General features: G+C 43.6%; 1 protein-coding gene across 2 annotated transcripts in view; it reads left to right on the top strand.

The window, feature by feature from the left end:
- The window catches only part of LOC147015424 (vesicle transport protein SFT2B-like), a 30,504-nt gene that overhangs the window by 8,654 nt on the left and 386 nt on the right, over positions 1-21,464 (top strand). The window contains exons 5-7 of one of the 2 annotated variants that reach the window (XM_085850161.1): positions 2,339-2,374; positions 4,371-4,429; positions 21,364-21,393. In XM_085850161.1, the coding sequence (XP_085706287.1) occupies positions 2,339-2,374; positions 4,371-4,429; positions 21,364-21,393 (125 nt within the window). Of the gene's footprint in view, positions 1-2,338; positions 2,375-4,370; positions 4,430-6,913; positions 6,984-21,363; positions 21,394-21,464 lie in introns of those variants that run through there. The other variant, XM_085850162.1, reaches the window with a different exon arrangement.

Below are 21,464 nucleotides of genomic sequence, written 5' to 3'. Positions count from 1 at the left end.
GATAGTTTGGGGATGTGCTCTACAAGTATCTGAAAATTCCGGTGAAAAATGGACGTTTTAAGATTTTGTTAGGGCATTTCATCTGGCTGGTCACGTGGCACCACGCAGACGTGCAGGCAGCGAGTGATTGAGCTTCTCAGTGGCCCGGGGGTCCTTTTTAGTTGGGGTCCAGCTCTGTCCTGGATACAGCCATTAAATGCACACACTTAGAGTATTTATTTCACGGCTATAAACGTGGGTTTGAAAACTGTCTAATGATGGGAATGATTCCTAGAATATTGAGATTTCTGCTTCAAGTGGCCTCACACGTTTATTTTAAATTCAATTTGAATTCTGTTTTCACTTTCCGTAGTCGCTATGGTTGATTAACATACGGTTGCATCAAGTTTTATATCCGAGCTGACCATCAAACCCGCTCAGGTGTATTTTATTCTGCCTCTCAAATAATCCTGCGATTAAACACAGTAACTCTGCAACCAAAGGCGTCTTTCTGGTGTGGTATGGTGATACTTTTTACGTGCTCATTAAGACAATATGGGGCCTCTTTCTGTGCACCACTCACATGCTGGGGTTTGTCAAAGTATTAAACTATTAATTGTATGACAACCATGCTTTTTATTTAGCTTTCTGCAAAAATATCTGTTTTGCTTTAGGCAGTTAGCTCACTTGAATGTATAACATTACACACGTTAGATCTTACATTGTTTTTTTTTTTGGGGGTGTTTCTTTTTCTAGTCAAGGTATCCTTCAAGCTTCAGAATCAGTAATTTGAATGTATAACGTAATTGCTTCGTTTAGCTATACCTGTATTCACCTCTTCTGCCCTTTTTCTTCCACTCTTCTTATAACTTCATATGTCTGGTGTTTGCTTAATGGTTAGGGTGGTGGGCTTTGGATCCTCGGGTCCTGAGTTCAAATCCCTCTCAGCTGTTGAATTGATACCAGGTGAGGTTAACTCAGCCTGTCATCCTTCTGAGGTCGGCAAAATGAGTGCCAGCATGCTGGTATACAGTGTCGGAGTGGTGACCCGTCCAGGATTGTGCCCAATAGCCAAGGAGACTGCTTAAGCAGCACCAACGCTCTGCAGAGTATGGCCCCAATCTCCTCCTCCTCCTCCTTCACACAACTAGTTGTACCCTGTGACCTGCCATGCTTTAAGATATGCATGACCAATAAAAAAAGATTTCCAAATTTTGCATTCTCAAGGCAAAACTTTTTCGATTGAATGCAGTCGTTGACCCTCACTGATTATGGATATATTTGGGAGAGCAGTGGGGGTGGGATGGAGAAGGATAGTTCCTGTCTGGGTTTTTATTTTATTTTTTAAGCAACATGATGCATAATTTCAGAAAATAATTGCCATTATTACCGGTGATGGAAAGGGAGTTTTTGTTTATTTTGGTCTTCGTTTGCCTGCAATATTTTTTTTTTTTTTTTTTTTTTTTTTTTCCCCTTTACTTTTTGCATGGGAAATGCATTTTGTTTCTACAGTCTGGCTTGATCAATTATGTATGAGATTTCTACTTTTGTTTTAAACATCAGTGGTTTGGCAATTACCAGAGCTCCAAGTGACTATTGAAACTATTGAAGAGCTATTGAAACCAAAATGATTTGTAGAAAAACATTTGGATGAAAACCTCATTTTGCAAGAACAACGCACCTATGGTGAGATCCTTACAAAAACTTTTGTTATGGGATATAACTGACCCATTGGAAGATGGTCTATTTCAAAAATGATGGAAAAACTTAACCTTTTGCAAGGCAAACCTGTTGCAGGTGTACATCGATCAAATCATATTACCACATATGATTGTCACTGCTGAGCCCATTGTGGAGTGCTAACATCCCTACTGTGATGACTTGGGATAAAGAAAAACGTGCCGATAATCCCCACATTGTCCAAGCCAGGCAGTTTGTTCTCAATCCAACTGCAGACAGACATTTCTAAAAGGCTGATTCAGATGCTCCTGGACCAGCATATTTCTCCTTGTAATTGTGAAGTGTCACTATCGTGAGAATAGAATCTCTTGGTTGTATGATTTTGATAGACCACGAAACCAAATGGCCACCTTTTAGGAGGGTGCGGTTGAGGTTGTTAAATTATCGCATGGTTCACAGCTGTGTTTGCATTAATGGTGATCCTCAAGGAATATAATGTGTGGGTTGAGCATAAACCGGACACAATGGATTGTTACTGTCTACAGCAACCTCAGAGGTCATTAGGGGGAGAGGGTGGGGGCAGGAGTTAAACCATGTGACTGTCTCACTGCATCATGCATTTTTAATGACTGGTTGGAATATGGAGGGTATTTTCATGCTTGTAATTGTCTCTTTTCAGGTCTGCTTGGGTTGTACACTTTGTGCTGCATTTTGGGTGAGGAAGCATTTTGACCTTGTGGGGAGTAAGGAAGTCTGTTTGACTGCCAGCTGCAGGAATACTTTTTTTATGAAATATTAATTCTGTTCATTGTATAAAAAGTCCAGCTCTGTAAGGGTTTGACTTAATGCTCCTTTAAGCAACTATTAAAAATTGCTTTCTTCAATTTGTTTTGTTTTTTTTTCCTCCACAGCATCTTTTTGTTTTCTACAGTGATTAAGCCTTCTTGTGGAGCTTGTACATGCACCTTTTTAAACCAAAAATATATGGAGTGAAGAAATAGGTACTTAATGTTTTTTTTTCAATTAGGGGTTTGTCATTTGCATTTTGTTGCACCAGACTTTGGAAGATATTGAGTAAATTCCATTCCTTCAAAACGGGGATAGTAGGGCACTGTCTATCAGGCAGTGTTCCCTGAACTTTTATTTTATTTTATTCCTTCTCTTGCTGTTTTGGATTTATCTCAATACTTGTGAGGTACCCCTGCTATGCATCGGGGGGGGGGGGGGGCGACGGCAAATGCCAAACCGTGAACCAATAAATTCTACATTCCTGTGACAGTCAGTCGAGCATCAGACATGGACAGCCAATTCGTGAGGGACTTGGACAAAAAAAAAAAACACTGCAGCTGACCCCAACAGAAGTAATGTGGGTTATATTTCTATGATGTCAATGGTGAATCTGCAAATACCGAATCTGTGACTGTCACAGGTGGAAACCCTCAGTTTTCTCATTTTACTTTAAACTTTGTCTCTCGATTTTTCATTATAAATGGCATCATTCCAATCACAAATTGATACGATTAGCAGAGTATCCGCCCTTCGGGTGATCTTGTTCCAAGCACGCAATATGTTCTGACGCATACCTTTTATTATAGGCAAAAAAAAAACCCACTGCTTACAATTCAAAACTCCTCACTGGACAGCAAAATGTGGGGACAGGAATGCTGCATTGTAATACCCTCCATCACCTGGAGGCGGTGCTACCCAATAATCATTCACATAGATAATTTGTCACCACACCCCCACCCCACCAAGCCCTACCGCCTGACCACCAGCAAAAAAACTCCAATACATTAATTGGGGTCATGCTGACCCTCTGTAGCAAGTCTGGATGTAATCGGCTCAGAACTGTAGGAGGAGTAGTGTGACTGTGACAAACACCGGTCCATGAATTGTAGTAAGGATACCATTGATGTTACAAATATAAACGGCTTCCTGACGTTTCGTATGGATAGGGAGCAAGACCCAAAACTGAGTGATTAGTTCTGGGGTGGACATACTGTGCTGGCCACTGCAATCTTTCAACGTTTATCATGAGTTCTTGAGAGACATGATGGATATCGGCCAAGATGCTTTTTCATCGTGCTGAATGTAAGGTTCCATACCTCAGTGTTGCATCATTGCTGCTTGTGCATCACTGTCCCAAAGTACAGGTTGCTCTACATCGTAGGAAATTATGCACAAATAACTTGGTCGTGTTTTCAAAGCTGTTCTTCAGGCTGCTCCATAAATTACCATTTGCAGCACCACTGCAAGTGTGCCATGTCATTGGAAAAGTAAACCGGTGACCTGCGATAGAACAAACTGGTAATTTTATTAATGAACAATGAGTGCCTTTCTGCCAATGTGTTTTGCACAATGGATGGAGATATTGCAGAATTGAATTGTTTTCAGGCATTTGTTGCCTTAGTTGAACAATGTCACTGCAGTAAGATATTGTTTACATTAATTTGCTTTCTCTTGCCATTGTATGACATACTTTGGTTTGAGAGGTGCATAACATTTTCTTAAAAGATAAGATAGTGTTTGATGTTTTTCATATCATGAATAGGACCATCACACCTACTTGATGATTTTTATTTTCTGGTACTTAAGGCACCTGTTCACCCTTTCCAGTCATTGAAAACATTGACTCATCATCATTGTGATGCTGATTTGCTTTTGTCATTCCCCCTCCCCCCCTCTCCCTCACCATCCTATCTCATTTGCAGTGGAAGACAAAAGGCCTTGCTCTACTGTTTTGCATCTTGCAGTTTCTGGCCATGACTTGGTATGTATTTTTTTGTGTGTGTATGTGAATTTAAGTACTATATTTTCCTGTGTATTAACCACAAACCTATTTTTCACCTTCAAAAGAAATGAATATATATCGATCATATTTTCTGATCGAGATCTAAATAAGTTTGTACATTAACTTTGTACAGAACAAAGTGACAGAGGTATCAACATGCTTACTCCCATGTCCACTTAATTTAGTCTATCGCTCTTATTCTCATTTTCAAGAAGTTGAAGAGAGAAGAGGATACCAAGAAGTTTTTTTTTTTTTTCGTTATTCCTAGAAAAAGGAAGAAAAGGGATTCGTACCATATATTTTTTGTGCATTTGGGGTTGATGAAGCTTTTTAGCTGAACCCACCCAAGGAAATCGTCAATGCTTTCCTCGTCGAAGACTGCACGTAACTCTTCCGAATGAGGGTAGAGCAAGTCACCACATTTGCAGCCTCCTCCCAAATGATGTCCTCTGCCATCCATTTTGGAGATGCAGCATTTCAGAAATGCTTGCTTGTCTGAGAGTTTCTCATCCTCCCGATGAATGCCGGCAATCTCCCAGTCAACATGATGCTCAGTTAACGTAGCAACGGGAGTAAATGATGAAAGTTCACCCAATATGCATGTGGCCAATGCTCCTCGGAATCCTGGTCGAAAACCCCGGCAGGAAGCTCGTCATATGTTGGTTTTTTTTTTTTCAACAGATGAAAATACTGTCACGGTCCTGGCTGGTTAGTTTAACCCCCCCCCCCCCTCCCGACGTAATTGTGGCGGATGGGCGGTGAACACCGACCAGGCCGAATCGCTGAGCGGTTTTCCTTCGGAAGTGGACATGTGATCCTCAAATTATGGTGTGTGGGAGGGGCAGGGTGGCACTGGGGAGTGACAGAAGCACAGCACAAATACATGGACAATTTTCGACTCTAACCCCACGACAAATACATGGACACCAGCAACTTGAATAAATACGGGGATTTAATGAAAATAGGCATTATTTATAAGGGCATAAGTCAGAATGTAATAATACCTGAAGTAAATTAACGTCGAAAGTCGAGGCGCCTCTTCACACGGACTTCAACACAGACAAGGGGAAAACAAAAGAAAAGCAAATCCTCCCGTTATTCTGGCACTTGGCTTTGTCCAGAGATTGTCTTTACTGAACTTTGGGATTAAGGTGCTTCATCCTGCATTGGAAGACGTGTCCAAAAAATGGTGCTGAGCCGCTCTGAGCGGGAAACGTATGTGAAGTAACTCAGGTGGCGATACTCAATGCCAAGACCACCGTTCGGCTTCTTGCGTTGATTGTCTTCACCGATGCCGCTGCTTTGCAGAATGGTGCCTTTCCCTTCGGTGATGTACACGAGGCTTCGATGTCTGTCTCTCTCTCAACCAGACAAGAGTCGATGGCCAGCATCACCATATGAGCCAATTCGCCTCAGCACGAATACGAGAATCGTACCGTCTTCATGTGTCGAAGGAAAGCCAGCTGCAATACCCTGACCTTGCATGCCATCTCCGAGCTCCCTTGTCTCTCGACAGTGGGCGTCCCTTAGACCGAACTCGAACCATCAAAACCAAAACCTCTTACGTCTGTCATACCCATCAATTATCTACTTCCGTGCATGGCTTGCTGGCACAAAAAAAACTGGGAAGGTGGGGCCTCTGCCTGGTCTGCACGTTTGGCTTGCTTGTTGGAATGGTGATTGTTATAAAAACACACTTTCATGGCTGGCTTGTAAATACACAAATGTAGAGATCAATAGGGGGCAATTGCACACTGGGAAAATTAGTCTTGATCCCTATCTCACTCGGCACCACCACCCCCCCCCCCCCCCAGTGTGTTGTGACAAGTAACACTTGAGCTCAGTTTCCATTTAGATGTCTCCTACATGTCTACGGACCAACTCCATACAATCCTAACTTTGCTATGAAATTCCTCAATCTTCCTCCATAACCGTAACACTACCAAGTCTGGAAATAGGAAAGTTCATCTGTGGTGGTTCCACCAAGATGCAGCTAATGTTCCTTGAAACCTGGGTCGAATACAAAGACTTGCATCGTAAGAACGTTTTTGGTCGACGTGGGTAATCCATGGGAAGAAAGTTAAGAACCGTTGATGAAAGCTAGGGAAAATGAAGAGAACCAAAAGAACGAGCAATTAAATGCTGGTACTTCTTAAAGCTTCACCGTCCCATGGCTCCTCGCTCTTGTGAAATTCTTCCTTTTTAAATCCATTTCCTGCCCTCATTTAGAAAAGTACTCTGGGTTGATTGGTTGTTCCTAGTTTTAAACCACACCTTTCTATCCAGCATTTCTTAGCATCGTGTCAGCATGCAAGAAACAACGTTGGTGGATAAACTGCCCGCATCAGATGTTCATGTAGAAAATGATGCATGTAAATAGTCACCACTACAAGTCCCTTGTTTCTCCACCCCTTCTGCTGTGCACGAACAATGACACTAGCTGGAAACTTGTCTTTTTGGCAGTGTCTTCCTCTTGAACATGACATACGAGGGAAGCTTGCCACGCAAGCTTATTTGAGGTGGGGGTTCTGTTATTGGACTCTAGCTTTTGTGAATAATTCTTCTTTTGATGTGCGATCAGGTGTTCTTTTGTGTTTTAGGGTCGTTTCAGAGGCACGAGGCTCTATATATGCCACACACCTAAACTCCAGACGTTTCCGAGTGACTTTTTAATTTCCACTGCAAATAAAACTCTGCACAAATTCTTAACCTGAACTGATTTTCAAAATTTAAATTGTGAAATTGAGCTCAACAGCAGTTCCGACTGCTACAAGTGTTCATTTGGAATATAATTGAAATTCAGCATTGATTGTTTTTAAGACGTGATTTTTTTTTTCTTTCCTCTTCCCATGCATTAACCACACCCCTAACTTTTAGCTTTTTTGCTGAATATAAAAAAAATTGCCATTTATATGCCAGATAAATACACTATGCAATGACCTAAACACTTTGAGGTAAATGGTGATTTAATAGATTATGGGAGATGGATGGCATGACGACTTCCCCCCCCCCCCCCATATTTCTGCAAGGCACTCAAGTTCTGACAGCAACCCCCAGGGCCGGATTTACCGTGGGGGGCCGTGGGCACAATGATTCTGGGGGGCCCCCAAATTTGGAGATTAATCAACAACTTAAATTATAACTGCTTTTTCATCAAAAACTGAACTTGTATCTATAGATTTGGCAGATCCTGATCAGGAATGATTTGGCATATCTGTTCACAAATTACAATTAAATATGATAAAATGGACAGATTGTTATTAATATGGCTGGTGACTTATCTCTGAGCTCATTCTAAAATCAAATCACAAAAATGCTGTTGCTGCAAGAGTAAGAGATAGAGATGGACTAATATAAGAAAATATCAAACAACGCACTATCATTAATCATACTACGAACTTCGACTAAAAATCTTCTAACTTCTAAAAACCCTCTGGGCAAGAGAAATCCGAAACGGTGATCAATAGCCGACTTCCAGCGACCGCAAATATACGGCAGTGTCATCCACATCAATGAACATACACACGGTGCCTTAATCAATGGACGAGCTTCCTGCGCGACTTCGCGGCAGCGAACTCGGATATGATACTGTCAACCTGCATGGAATTGAGCACATCGGATTCGGTTGAAATGATGGTCAGATTGACCAGTCTCTACTGCCCCATCGTGGAGCGAAGATGGTTCTTGATAAGCTTGAGTTTCGAAAATGAGCGCTCCCCGGAGCAGTTCGACACAATCAGTGAGAGGTAAATCCGAAGCAGCACTTCCACGTTTGGGAAAGTATCGGTGAGTTTTCACTCTATGAGAAAACTGTACATCTTGAGTTCAGTACGGCCCGAGTCTGGCTCTGACTCCTTCATCGTGGCTTGGAACTGAATCGTTTCTTCTGTGAGGTCAGGTGATTGATCTTCCCGATACAGCTCGACGAGCTTCGAGCATGACTCTCGAATCTGCTCCACTTCAAGTTGAAGAGCACGCAAGAATCCAAATCTGTCGCTCATCTCGCTGTAAGCATTTGTACGCTTTTCCAACTGCGACAGCAGTACGTCGATCACTGCAACGTATCCACTGATGTGAAAAGGACTCCTCGGCGTCGTTCTACTTCTGGAGTGTGTCCGTAGTCCAAGGGAGCGAGGCGGACATTACGCTTTCGTCTACACGATCCGCGAGTGAATTCCTCTGTTCCTGAGCACTCCACTCCATCAACAACGAATGTATCAAACTGATCGCGTAATGACTGCACAAAGCTCGCCAGTGATTTGAGGAGCTGCACGGCTGTGTTGATCGGTAGCTTGCGACTGAAGGGTTTTACTCGTACGATCAAATCTACCAAGGTCTGACCAGAAACCAGAAATAAAACTCCAGGTAGACCAGAAACCAGCATAGAACACTATCTTGAGCATGCACATCTTTGGTGAATTGTTTCACTATTCAGTTGTTCATCATTTGCGATTTCATCAAGGACACCCATGATTTCGCTGTAACCGTCTACAAGAGCTTGGGTTGCATCAGAATGAGCCGACCAGCGAGTGTCGTTGAGGCGCTTTGGTACTTGCAGAAGTTTGGCTTTCAGGGCGTCAAATAATCTGCCGTAGTGCGACGTGGAAGCTGTAAAAAAAAATACAAACACTTGTTCCATGAATTCAAGGAATGCTGCTGCAGGTCTACAACATCCCCCAACCGACTGACCGACTAAGTTCAGTGAGTGCGTCATGCATGGCACAAATATTGCGAGAGGGTTCTCCTGTTTGATCATTCCCTGCATCCCATTGTATCGGCCACTCGTATGAGATGCGTTATCGTAAGATTGTCCTCGGCAGTTAGCGATGTCCAATCCAGTGGCTTTCAAAAAATGCAGTAATGCCGTCGCTTGCTGGAGTCCAGTGTGTCCTGTGTTGCTCAGAAAGGTCATGAAACGCTCCACTGGAGCCTCGTTCTCGATCTATCATAGAATAACTGTGAGCTGGTCGATGTGGCTTGTGTCAGGAGTAGAATCGACTGACAGAGAAGTATTTTGCCTCTTTCACATGAGCGACGATGTTATCCAGAACAGATTTTCCGATGATGGAGACTAACTTTTCACATGTTGATAAGTAGTTGGTGCGGCCACTACCTTGGTTGGCATATTTCTGAATGCTCTGCACCAAAAATGATCGTATTCCACAAGTAATTCCATTAAACCAAGGTAGTTACCATTCGTCCGTGACCCAACAATTTCATCTGATCCACGGAACACTAGACCACGCTCAGTGAGAAATGATATCACGCTCACACTTCGTTTCAGCACCTCCCTCCAAAAGGACGCAATCTCACTCACCTGTTGGACGAGTTCAGTGTCCGACCACACGACCTGTGGATGTTGCTCTGTCTGACAAGCGGATGATATTCGCACAATGTACATGCAAATGCTCATGCACCTCGATAGAACGACTGTCATGCTTTCCGTCATTGAATCCTTCCCTGCCCAGAGCAGTAGCGCCTCCAAAGAGCTTGCAAGCGATGCAGAACAGTTTGCCGGTTGATGTGGAGAAGCAAAGCCAGGACCTTTTCACAGACTCTCCGTTTTGTAGTCTACGGTCAAAAAAGATTATTGGAGCAGCAGCGTTTCCGACCTTCAACAAACTATGGATGAATCAAAGGGACCAGTCGAATTCTGCAGGGGCTCCAAATCTCGTGATGCCCAGTAGTCGATCATCTCTGACCACGGTCGCTCAGGAGGCCAACATACAATGCAATTGGCAAAGCCAGGTCCATGATCAGTCAGTATATCTCGCGCTTCTTCATCGGTGGAACCTTCTGAGATATTGGGAAAAATTTGACGTGGGGATTGCGTTGCCAAATCCACTTGTTCTGTCTCTGTTGGTGTTCCAGCCTCTGTCATGGAGGAATCGCCTGTTTGTGCGGGAGTGAAAAAAAACTGAGATTTTCTGCGTCTTGTCGACGAAGGCCTTGTCTCATCTTTTTCCTTGGAACGTTTCCGCTTTTGAGCACCACTGTCATATTTCTGTGGATCCCTGGATTTGTGCCTGTCGTCACCGAAGCCGCTCATTGTGGTTTCTGCAGCGGGTAGGTACCGAGTAACAGATATTGTCAGAGTGCACGTGGGATGTACCAGAATCACGAACAACAAGTATATTTCACATACCTGGAACATAGAAAGTCACACCGTGTTACTGTGCTGTGCACGCCAGTAAGCAGGGTACTGACAGCGTTCCCTGCCAGCCGCAGTTTCAGTGTGTACAATACTACCCTGCCGGCCGTGTGCTGTGCTGGCCTGGCCTAGTTTTACCACATCGACTTTCACCTCTCCTCTGGCTGGACCTCTGTATTCCGTCAGTGCTTGCTGGGCTCTGGCAGGCAATGCCGTCGTTAGTTGGTCACGCTCAACCATCTGAAGCATCGATGATCGATTCAAAAAAAGATCCGAATGCGGGCCCCCAATGCCCGAGGCTTGCCCTGGGAATTTTTGACCACGTTGGATCCGTTCTGTGGACCGTGGAAGAAATTGCTTGAAAAGGACCCTCACAATGATGGACAATTTTGAAAAGATATCCTTACAAAGAGTTTACAATCTTCATTCACTGACAATAAAACTTTAGAAGCACATTTTCAAAATGTCATCAAAATTGTGGGGGGCCCCACGGCCATGTCCCCACCTGACCACCCCTAAATCCGGTAGTGGCAACCCCCTTCTGGTGAAACTGAAACTACCAAAATCAAGAATCGCAGCTCACCTTCACTCTTTCATTCCTCTTATTTTTTTTTTCCCCACCTCTGGAACAAACTCCCACATTCTCTTCAATCCCACTCTTCCCTCCAGGTCTTCAAAACGGCTGTTCACCACAATCTTATCTTCATCCAAAACCATGATCTCTTCCACCCCAGTTAATCTACCCCAAACCTGCTTCCTGAAAGTCACTGTGTCCATCTTGTTTACCCTGTGTACCCTGCCCCATTCCTCTCCCTTCCACAGATCTCATGTCTGTTCCCCACTGTTTTGTCCTTGCCTCCTGCTCCCCTTGTACATTCTGCTAGCTCTCTTCTAAGCCTTGACATTGCATACAAAAAAAAAATTACATGGACTGCAATATATGCACACACACACACACACACACACACACACACACACACACACACACACACACACACACACACACACACACACACACACACACACACACACACACACACACACACACACACACACACACACACACACACACACACACACACACACACACACACACACACACACACACACACACACACACACACACACACACACACACACACACACACACACACACACACACACACACACACACACACACACACACACACACACACACACACACACACACATACACACATACACACATACACACATACACACATACACACATACACACATACACACATACACACATACACACATACACACATACACACATACACACATACACACATACACACATACACACATACACACATACACACATACACACATACACACATACACACATACACACATACACACATACACACATACACACATACACACATACACACATACACACATACACACATACACACATACACACATACACACATACACACAGTGTGCCGAGCACTCCCCTATCTCCAACGGACATGAAGTCCTACAACAAAGTGTCACCTCCAATCCTGAGGCCTCAGCCCTGCGACTGCCAGATGATTACATGGTCAACATCAAATGGAGCTGCTTGTCTGGATTTCTGGCTTATTTACCCTCATCAGGACGGCATACCAATGATTACCACATTTGTCTCAACATCAATCGCACTTCCTGGCTGTTATGGTTAGCATTGCTGAGGATTGTCTCACACGGTAAAATCTCATGATCCTGATCCGCAAAGGACCACCGTCTCACCCAGACCATTGGAGAGCGGGAGTATTCGTCACGCTCCACATATTTTGATTTACCCGCCAATCGCACCACGTGCATTCTGGTCGAATGGTTTGTATTAGCGGGACCAATCGTCTGGGTGGCAGACGGACTGTGGTTTGTGGATTATGCGGTTTTTACTGTGTGACATTTACGGCGTTGCTCACCATAACAGACAGGAGGTGTGATTGATTATTAGATAGATAGAGTAGTGGATTTATGAATATTGTTGGCTTGTTTAATGTTTTGCAATGCCAGACAATTTTTTTTTGCTTTTGAAAAAAAATATTTTATTTTATTTTTAAATCTCCCCTCTGAATTTAGTGAGATATTCCATGAGATTTGTATTTGAGAAGTGAGTTTTTGTAATTGATTTGCATGAAGCCAACTGACTTGGTTGCTACATTTTACATGGAAAACAATGAATGGGTGAGTGGTCACTTCTCCCCTCAAAGTGAATGATTACAATTGACGAATGTGAAAGTTTTCACTGCCTCTGGTTTTATAAAATATTCAAATTGTGGTGTCCAACCACAATTGATGGTGAGCTATTCTTTCTTAACTCTCCACCAGTTGTAAAATTATGTCTTTCACAGGGGTTGTCCATTCTATCGTATTGAAGAAAAATATATAACGTTAGGAAAAGTGCATATGAGATTAAAATCATTTCCTGCCTTCCTTTAAAAAATTACTTGTGCTGAACAAAAATATAAACGCACCAAGCGATTACTATTTTACCTTGAACTCATTAATACTAAATCTTCACAACAATTTAGTTATAGAATCCATGACAATTGAGCATTAAATTTCAAAGAGTTCCTTGAGAATTCTGGCGACAGTCTTTGCGCTAAAACAGCCGACACAACCGAGGTGTCACTGTCAGAGTTCACACAGTCAGTAGCGGGTGTGTCCACCGTTGGCGTCGCGCAGAGCGGTGCATTTCCGGCGCATGGACATCACCAGATTATCGATGGTGGCCTGAGGGATGTTTTCCCATTCCTCCTGGAGAGCCACACGGAGCTGGCGGACGTTCTCTGGGACTGCGTAACGTTGTCGTACGCGTTGATCAAGAACGTCCCAAAGGTGCTCGATGGGCGACATGTCAGGAGAATATGGAGGCCAGTCGAGGACATCAATGTCCTCCTCACCGAGGAAGTCCATGCAGATCCTGGCAACATGGGGGCGAGCATTGTCGTGCTGAAACGTCACATGGTGAAGGCGCACAAACGGCACGACGATGGGTCTGAGTATCTCGTCCCTGTACCGCTGCCCGTTCAAGTTGCCTTCAATGAAATGAAGCCGAGTACGCTCTCCATGGCATATGCCTGCCCACACCATAACACTGGCACCACCGTGTGACACCCGACGAAGGACATTGGCGTCAGTGTCGCGCTCCGCAGCCCGACGACAGACGCGGAGTCTGCCATCAGCCCGATACAGCTGGAACTCATCGGTGAACAGCACTCTCCTCCATCGTGCGAGGGTCCAGCGCAAGTGAACATTGGCCCAGTTCAGTCGGGTCTGACGCCGGACTGCAGTGAGGTCGAGTCCCCGGTGTGGTCGGCGGGCTTGGAGGTTGGCCTCCCTCAAGCGGTTACGCACCGTCTGGGCTGAAATGCGCCTGTTATGCAGCCCGACAGTCTCATCGGCAGTCCTCGTGGCCGGTCGGAGTCTATCCCGGAGATGTTGCAGCCTCATGTGACGATCCTGACCGGCGGTGGTCACACGTGGTCGCCGGGCATGTGGGCGGTTCACGGTGCTTCCAGTCTCTCTGAGGCGCGTTCTCAGGCGGCTAATGGTGGAGTGGTGGACATTGAAGTGTGCTGCAACGGCCCGTACTGACGTCCCAGCATTCAGCATGCCAATGGCGCGCTCCCTCAAGATTTGTGACATCTGTGGCATGTTGACATTTGGCACCAGTCCACATTTTGGGGAGGCCTTTTATAGGGCAAGCTATAGGGAATGTTTGTGTCCTGGTCACGCTCACTGACCATCACTCTGTCAAGCCCCATGGTGCTCATGGGAAGGATTACTCAACGTGCGAGTCCACACACTCAGAGTGGTCAATTTCAATGGGAACATCTGTCTTGAGCAAAACAAAGGAACCATTGCTCAAACATATCGGTTTGACCATTTTCCCATAATGGCAATCTTGACTTAGATATTTAGGTTGGTGCGTTTATATTTTTGTTCAGTATATCTGTGTATATTTTGATCATGCACAATCACCAAATCCCATTCGTGTGGAAAGTGCACATTACCACCTGGAGATGTTGATTTGGAGAGTTTGTCAGTTATCTTTTTTTTTTTTTTTTTTAACCAAACTCGGGAGTGTTGTGATTGGAGCGTCAGCTCTGAATCTGGGAGGTCGGCAGTTCAAACCCCGGCCGAGTCATACCAAAGACTTTAAAAATGGTATGTGCTGCTTCCTTGCTTGATGCTTGGCATTTATGATTACTCTGGCTTGATGGGCCTATTGGCCTCTTGGTGCATTGAAGTTCCTTGGAAGGGAATTCATTTATTGGAATCCCCCCCCCCCTCCCGGTCTGTGGGTGTCAAAGCACGTGGTTTGTGTTGACCATCTGGTGAACCCTCCAATCAACTTTTATTAACAAGCTTTTTGAAGTTGTCAATCTTTTGGGATCTTCCTCCCTCGGCCATGATCTTTGTTGGGCAAAAACCGGTCCTGTAAGCTTGCCTCCAAAGCTAGTCGCTGCCTTGCAGTCCTTGTCATACCTGAACTCTTATCCATCTACAAGACCATCTGTCTGCAGCTTTATGAAGTGATACTCTGCCTTTTTTTGCTTGACACCCTGCCTTGCGCCTTGCTCAGCTTGATGGCACAGAACACCAGGTCCTTCAAGGTCACTGGAATGTCCCACAATGAAGCTGAGTCTGAGCTTATTTTCACATTATGCAGTTATGTGGCTTGTCTTCTACCCCATCCTCCCCCCCACCCCTCAGGTTTCTGCAGGGTGCATGTGGTTGTTCAGTCACCCTTTTCTGGTGATATTCCAAAAACCCAGAATCGCTGCTCTACTCTCCTCAATATTTTTTTCTCCTTCCAACCACCTGTGAAACGTCATGTCTTTAATGTCATTCTACCCTCTAGGACTTTAAGACAGTTGTGCACCACCATCTCAGATCATCCTTCATTCACAACAATGATCTTTCTACCCCCATATAACCAACCCAAGCACACTTTCTGAATTTACAGTCTTCCCTCGAGTTTGTGGCTGTCATGTTGTTGACCCCTTGTGTTTACCCCACCCCGATCCATTCTTCCCCATATCCCTTATTTTTCCAAGCCTCATTCTATTTTGTCCCTGATCCCTTCTGTTCGAGCCCCTCCCATGAGCCTCGACATTGCATACAAAAAAGGCAAATTTGTCCCCCACCTTTCATTTCAAATGGAGTATATACCCAACCTTGTGCACCCACCCTATATTTGTTCTCAATCATGAGATGGTCTTCCAGGAAGCAGGTGGTATCATTGCTGAGCAAATTTAGCAATGTAATAGCCAATTTTAATAGATAAGCACAGTCAGATTGAAGTGAGTGAAGCAATTGGTTTCTAAAACACGAAGGGAGAGGTGTGGGAGGAGGGTGCTACACTGTATTAGGAGAGGGGGTGGGGGGGTGTAGAGCAAGGATGGGGTTGTTCATAAAGCATAACATGTACTCTACACACACACACTTGCACGGGATGACTCGTTATGGCAAAAGCATCTGCAGTGAGTGAACGATTCACTCAATGACAGCATGGTGCTGACAGTGCTTCGAAAAATCGACTAAGGTGTTTGGCAAGTGGCTTAAGCACTCCCATTAAATGGTTGACCGGCTAGTCAGGCTGTGGCTGCATCCCATAGAGGATCCCTTTTAACTTTAAAGCCAGTCTTCACCATGCCCCCTTCAGTTGAGGAAATAAAATTAATTTGTTCAAACATTGACTTTATCCATAAAAGCATTAATATTTAATGTATTACAACCCTGGAGACATCGCAAAGTTTAATTGCCCGTGAAATAAACCTTGCAAATAATCCGCCACGTTGCCTGCTCATCTGTGCACGCGTCAGGTGATTCATTGGTTCGTGGTCTGAGCAAACGTTAATTTATTTAAAAATGTCTTTCACCAGATTTGATTTGATTTTCCTTGGAGAGCACCTTGCAAAACCTCCAAAAATGTACACAGATCTGGCAGATGCAGTGGATAAGTAGTCCCTCTGGTGGGCAGGGCACGATATCAAGCAGTGAATGCGTTAAATTTTGCTCGATGAAGCTGGTTAACTTTGACACATTCGTAAATATTTTGTTCACCCTTTATAATTCTCCAAACAGGTAGGTAGGTGTGTGTGTGTGTGTTGGAGGGACCATAGCTTTGCTTGCTTAAAGTTAATAGGCATATCTGCTGTTTCTAAGACTCATTTCTTTAAATACTTTTGACACTTATTTAGTTCCTCAAAGCCGAAAATATTTTTGATATACTTTAATTGGTCCATGAGAGTTGATCGTGGAAAATTGCATCATATGCATGAAATCGCTCCAAGCTCTTGATTAGAAAACTATAGCATTTACAAAAGTGCTGGAAACAGCGATTTCGTAGCTGTGATTAACAGGCATTCAATAATATGAGTGAAGAAAGTGGGGAAAAATAAAAAATAAAATTAACTTTATCGTTAAATTATTGAGGCATGATTGAGCAGGCCAAAAACATGGTGGCTTCAGACCCCATTGAGGTTACCTTGATGCACCTTCAGACCCCATCAAGAGTAGTGACCAAGAATGCGCCTGATTATAGGATTTAATTATCTTCAAAGGGGGTGTTTTTTTTTTTTTTTTTTTTTTTTTTTTTTCCCCAACCCAAATGCCAAATTTTCAGTGAAGCACTTCCTTGGAGTTTTATTGGTATGCATGCATCGTTTCGGGCTGCTAGTTTTCATGGATTTGGAGTTATGGAGGAGACACACACACGCGCAGATATCTATTAGTATAGATTATGACTCGGAAAGGTTCTGAACTGCCGAGCTACCAGCCTGTGTGGACATTCTTACCGTTATGCCACAAACGCTGGTTTTTCCAGTCGCAAGTTTTCCTTTTTAAAATTTATTTTCAGTGTCTGACATAAAGAGCTCAACGACTCATATTTCCAGTTGGAAATTTTCATTAGACTTTTCCTGACAATGTTTATTAGCATTGTGAGTGCAGATCTTTGAGTGTGTTAAGGAGCATCAATAATTGCTTGTGCTGTACCAGGGATCAAATTTGTTTATCAACTATGCTTGGAGAAACAAATTTTTGAAGACATAAATCTTGATACAATGATTTCAAAATTTGCAAGAAGGTGAGGATTTTTGTCATCGCATCATGATCAAATAATAAACTGTTAAGTCATTATTTGCTCATAGATTTTAAGTTGTCCCCACTCCTGAAGGTCAGAGGGAGGGTGGGAGTGCCCACAGAGCTATTACATGAGCTATGTCTGACGGCAATCTGTCCGTGTACTTTTAGGTATACGATATTTCAAAAACCATTGAACATTTAGCTTTCATATTGCAGATATCTGCCTCGTGAAATTATCTCAACCTGATTAGACCACGGCTATGATTGGTTGAATTGTGTTGCCATGGCAATCATCTCGGTAACTTGGCTTGTGTATGGGATATTTCAAAAAACGTTCAAGATTTAGCTTTCACATAAAACAGATCTGGTCCTCATACCATCCAAAAGGTGGGGGACCCAGAGTATCAGCTCCTTGTAACCACATATTTTGATGATTAAAAAGTACAAAATCAACTTTATCTCTCAGATTGCTGCTAATGCCAGAATGCCTTTTTTTTGTATTAATTGTGGCTGTCTGCAAAGTCAATTTTGGAAAGTACTTGAATTGTATAGATGGAAAACAGGTCATTGACTTGACATGGGATCCAAGAATTAGCTTGGTATATTAAGAGGTCATGAGTGTAAATTATTGAATGAGATGGATGTATATATGTATACGTATACACATTGTTTCAGTTGTGGGGATAGATGGAGGAATTTAATAAGAAAGTTAGGATTGAATCGAGTTTGGTACATGGACGTATCATAGACATCTTGATGTAATCAAGTCGGGAAACTGAGCTTAAGTGTCACCACACAGGGCATGGTGCAGTGTTTATTAGATAGGGATTAAGGCCAAGTTTCCCAGTATGATTGCCCCCCGTGACTTTTTTTTTTTTTTTTTTGCATGACAAACCAGCAATGAACCATTACAACTGAGCAGCATGACCAAGTAGGAAGAAGCCCCGCCTCCAAGGGTGACGGCGGGCAAAGTCACACCCCCGAGGCTGATGGGCGTGACGTTAGTGGCAGGAAGAAGAGGAGGGCATAGGAGGCAGGCGATCAGAGGACAGTCGGAAGCAGCTCGTAACGAAGGCGCGAGTGCAGAGTGAGGGGCTCATGCAGTCGAGAGAACGTAGCTAATAGATGGCCTGTAAGAACAGGGCTTTACGGCTGGATTTCCTTCGCATGAAGAAGACAGCACTATTGTTGTATTCGTGCTGAGGTGATTTGGCTCATGTGGTGAACGAAGACGCTTGCACGCGTCTACACATGCACGACAAAGCGCCTCGATTCTGAGTTCCACAAAGACCATCTCTGGACCAAGCTTCTTTCGGCTGCTCCCGTTCGGGATCGCCACAGCGGATCATCTGTATAATCTGCATAGTGATTTGGCACATGTTTTACGCCGGATGCCCTTCCTGACGCAACCCTGGTCGCCTCTTACGACACAGGGATATGGTGCACTTAATTTAACCGGGGTATACACTGGCCCAGTACACTGGTACTCATTTCGCCGACCTCGGAAGGATGACAGGCTGAGTCAACCCCCTGGTGTATTAATTCAGTTGTTACAACGGGGCTTGAACTCAGGACCTTTTGGATCCCAAGCCGCTGCCCTAACCACTGCGCCAACACCAGGCTATTTCTTTAACTCTGGACCAAGCTAAGTGTCAGAATAAAAAAAGATTTTCTTTCATTTCATTTCCCCTTGTCTGTGTGTAGAGGAACCTCAATTTAGACTAGAACTTAACCTCATGTATTATGTTCTGATTATTATTTGTAAATATTTATATTGTCATTAAATTCCCATGTTTATTTTAAGTTGCTGTGTCCGTGTATTTGTCGTGGGGTTCAAGTATAAACCCCCCTGTGCATCCATCCGTGCCTCTGTCGCTCCGCCATTGCATCCTGCCCCTCCCGTGTGAATTGTAATCTCCGAGGATCAACGTGTCTGCCACCTCCAAAGGAAAAAAAAATAACACGTTCAACTATCCGGGCTGGTGGTGTGAACCGCAGGTCACCACAATTTGGGTCGGGGGTTTAACCTGGACCACCAGCGCTGTGACGATATATATTAAATATCATTCAAGGAAAGCTGAATTTCTTTTTGGGAAACTGAATTTTAACAGTCTGACCCTGCTATTCGTGGGGGATACATTCCTGGAAATTGCTATGAATAGTGGGGCATTGTTTCAATGGAAAAAAGGGTGGGGGGGGGGGATAGGTTCCTGGCGGTTTGTAATTGATGAGGAAAGAATAAATTTTAAATCCCATGAAAAACTTGATGCGAAGCACAGCTCCGCAAATGTAGAAGCAGGCCACATTTTTATAATCCGCAGATAGTGGGGTCCAACAGTGTTGTCAAGTCTAAAACCACAGAGCTTGTGACAGCTTTGTTGCCTGGGGCCCCACTGACAAGGTTCACTACCAGGCCCCTACCCTTTTCTCTGCCACTGCTTGGCCCAAATGCTATATAAAGGCCATTTTTGTAGTTTCAAAAGTAAACTTGTGATAGTTTTGTCATACAAGATTATAATTTGATTGTAAAATTCAAGGAAACCTTAAAAAAAATATATATATATATTTATTTGTTTTCTTCATTAGAGTGAGACTCATGGAAGAGCAAGATGGAATTGACGGTAGAACAAACATCAAGTGAATGAATGAATGGAGAGGGAAGGAAACGAACTCGCAAGTAAAATGATTGTTTTAGAAAAGGTTATTGAGGGTAATGAAGATCTGGGGATAAGAGATGGTTGTCACTGCTCCCTTCAAGTCTTTGAGGGAAGCGTGTAAGGGAATACTTCTGACAGGTGATGCCATACATAGGAAAAGCAAGGAATGGTTTGTGTGCAGCCAGTCTGCATTTTTAAGTTTAATCAAGGGGGGTTATTCAAAAGTGTTCATCGTGGAGAAGTTGGCAAGGGTTGGCAGACAGAGTGGAGAGCAGTGTTGGAGAATACTGTAAAAAAAAAAAAAAACAGGCTACCTACCTGCCTGCCATGTGAGAGCACCAGACTCTGCTTCATCATCACAGGAGATTCCACAGAATCCAGGAAAGACAGATGTGATGCTGGGTTGCCAGTGCTTAGCAGAGAGCAGTCAGTAATCCATTGAGCTAGTGACAAAGTCCTTTTGACATAACGGGTAATGGAGTTATTTTTGTTTTGTTTTTTACCTGCATGCCTCCGAGCTTGTCTGTACTTCTTTACAATCGAATTATTCCCACCTTCTTGTGGAATTGGCTGTTAGGTTTTTAGCCCATCTTTCCACAACTGGCTGTGCATAACTGACGTGAAGGTGGAAGTTAGCTTCCAAATTTGATGTTTTCTTCGATGTGTTGTCTTCAAATTTTTGATTCTAACCTTTGAGCAAATAAATGCGTACCAGTGAAAGATGTTGCAGAACTATTCTTTGTGGGTACAATTTGCCCGTAGTTTTTCATGACCCGTGCTGCCATTTGGTGAACATATTCTTGGTACGTATGTTAACTATTCTTTTGATTGTACTTTTGAAATAGTACTTCATCTTCATTTGACTTTGTACGAATGTAAACTTCTGCTAAAGTTGTTTGCACCATTTGTCCAGTTAATTGGTTACATCGGTGATTGAAACTGTTTCGATCATGTTCATTTTAAGTCCTAATAACTTCTGTTTCTATTTGCAGGTACAGTTTATCATATATTCCTTATGCAAGGTGGGTGTCAAACTATCCGTTTTGTATACGGCGCTATGCATAATTGAAAAAGTTTACAGATTTAAAAAAAA

The sequence above is a fragment of the Eptatretus burgeri genome, chromosome 12 (assembly GCF_056783735.1).
Source record: "Eptatretus burgeri isolate ZD-2024b chromosome 12, Ebu_testis_v1, whole genome shotgun sequence".
NCBI classification, from domain to species: domain Eukaryota; kingdom Metazoa; phylum Chordata; class Myxini; order Myxiniformes; family Myxinidae; genus Eptatretus; species Eptatretus burgeri.
The sequence above is the reverse complement of the archived record's forward strand: the minus strand, read 5'-3'. Positions and strand labels throughout refer to the sequence as shown.